This window comes from Rhincodon typus, unplaced genomic scaffold (assembly GCF_021869965.1).
Source record: "Rhincodon typus isolate 14 unplaced genomic scaffold, sRhiTyp1.1 hic_rhity00012641, whole genome shotgun sequence".
In the NCBI taxonomy this organism is placed as follows: domain Eukaryota; kingdom Metazoa; phylum Chordata; class Chondrichthyes; order Orectolobiformes; family Rhincodontidae; genus Rhincodon; species Rhincodon typus.
This window is the reverse complement of record NW_025978279.1, coordinates 1,368-3,058: the sequence shown is the minus strand read 5'-3', so window position 1 is coordinate 3,058 and position 1,691 is coordinate 1,368. Positions and strand designations below refer to the sequence as shown.

The following is a 1,691-nucleotide window of genomic DNA, read 5'->3' as shown; positions in this document are numbered from 1 at the left end:
GAGAGACACCAGTCAGTGTACAGGTATCTCCCTGAGCAAGAAGGATAATGGGGTACCGAGTGGACATTAGTTCGTCTAACCTGTATTCTACAGCAGATCAAGTTCCGGATGACCCAGCTGAGATGTCAGGCGCTGTGTCCCCGAGCCACCGTCTCTATGCTGCTGCCGCTGTTGGAGATTTGCCAGCGATGTGCCAAGCCCTGGCACTCGGTGCCAACGTGAACTGGACCAACAGCGAGGAGTCCAGGACCTCCCCCCTCATCGCTGCTGCCCGAAGAGTAAGGGATGGTATCACTCGCACTCGGGGCACCGTGCGCAGTTCCCCGGTCTCCGTACCCTCCCCACCTCGGTCAGACCCACACTCAGAGCATCATGCGCAGTTCCCCGGTCTCCGTATCCCTCGGTTAGACCCGCACTCGGAGCACGGTGCGCAGTTCCCCGGTCTCCGTATTGCCCCCTCGGTCAGACCCGCACTCGGCCCCTCCCTCCTATCTCCTTGCTCTTTTCCCCAGTGACCATTCTTTCTCTGCTTCTGCCTCAGGGATCTCTGACAGCCTGCGAATATCTGCTCCAGAATGGCGCGAACATCAGCTACCGAGATGCCAGCGGGCAGGGCCCCCTTCACGTTGCCACGCGTGCTGGTCACACTGGGTAAGTTTGAGTGAGCTCCTTCTCCTCCTCTTCCGAGTGAAATCTGAGTTGGTGCCCTTCGCTGTTCCTCGATAATAGTATTGGGTAGAGCTACCATGGCCTCTGAAATCACCTGTCATTCTCTGACTCTCGATGGAGGCCAAACTGTTTTGATTTTGAATAAGAGAGGAACCCATTGTGGTCAGGACGTGATCTTAACACGGGATCGAGGATCGGTTGGCTAGTAGAAAACAGAGAGTTGGGATAAAAGGGGGCTTTTGCAGACTCTCAGCCCGCAGTCCTGCAGGGTTCAGTGCCGGGCCAACAAATGTTTCTGACATATGAACGGCCTGCATCGGGAAAGCTAACTGTACTGTCGCCCAGGTTATAGACAACACCAAAATAGCTCACCCTTCCACTTTGTGTTCCCCTCAGCCCCGTCTGCCTGTTGCTAAAGCGAGGAGCGAACCAGTACGCAGTAGACGAGAGGGGACAGGACCCCCTGAGTATAGCCGTGGCGACTGCCAACGCCGACATCGTCACCTTGTAAGTCACATGGGACCCTGTGTGCGCACGCGCACTCTCTCGCACCACGCAGCGTGCTGAAACACGCGCACACACAGGCACGCGCACACGTACATGCGTGTGTTAACAGAGACACACGTGCATAAGTACTCTCTCTCTCACTCACTCATGCGCGCGCACACACACACACACACACACACACACCTCTCGCTCTCTCACACAGACCTCACTCTCACTCTCACACTCACACTCACACTCACAGTCTCTCTCACACATGGTGTGTCTCTCGCACGTGGGTGAGGGAGCGGATGCTGTCGGAGGGTCAGCGCCAAGGGAGCGGGCCCTGTTGGAGGGTGAGGGAGCGGGCGCTGTCGGAGGGTGAGCGCCGAGGGAGCGGGCGCTGTCGGAGGGCGAGGGAGCGGGCGCTGTCGGAGGGTCAGCGCCAAGGGAGCGGGCTCTGTCGGAGGGTCAGCGCTGAGGGAGCGGGCGCTGTCGGAGGGTCAGTGCCGAGGGAGCGGGCGCTGTCAGAGGGTCAG

General features: G+C 58.8%; 1 protein-coding gene across 1 annotated transcript in view; it reads left to right on the top strand.

The window, feature by feature from the left end:
• LOC125482567 (arf-GAP with coiled-coil, ANK repeat and PH domain-containing protein 2-like) overlaps positions 1 to 1,197 on the top strand; it is a 4,010-nt gene extending 2,813 nt beyond the window's left edge. Inside the window, exons 7-9 of the mRNA XM_048594666.1 lie at positions 94 to 278; positions 542 to 651; positions 1,066 to 1,197. Of these exons, the coding sequence (XP_048450623.1) occupies positions 94 to 278; positions 542 to 651; positions 1,066 to 1,180 (410 nt within the window). The 3' untranslated portion in view covers positions 1,181 to 1,197. The remainder of the gene's footprint in view (positions 1 to 93; positions 279 to 541; positions 652 to 1,065) is intronic.
• The last annotated feature ends 494 nt before the right edge of the window (positions 1,198 to 1,691 follow it).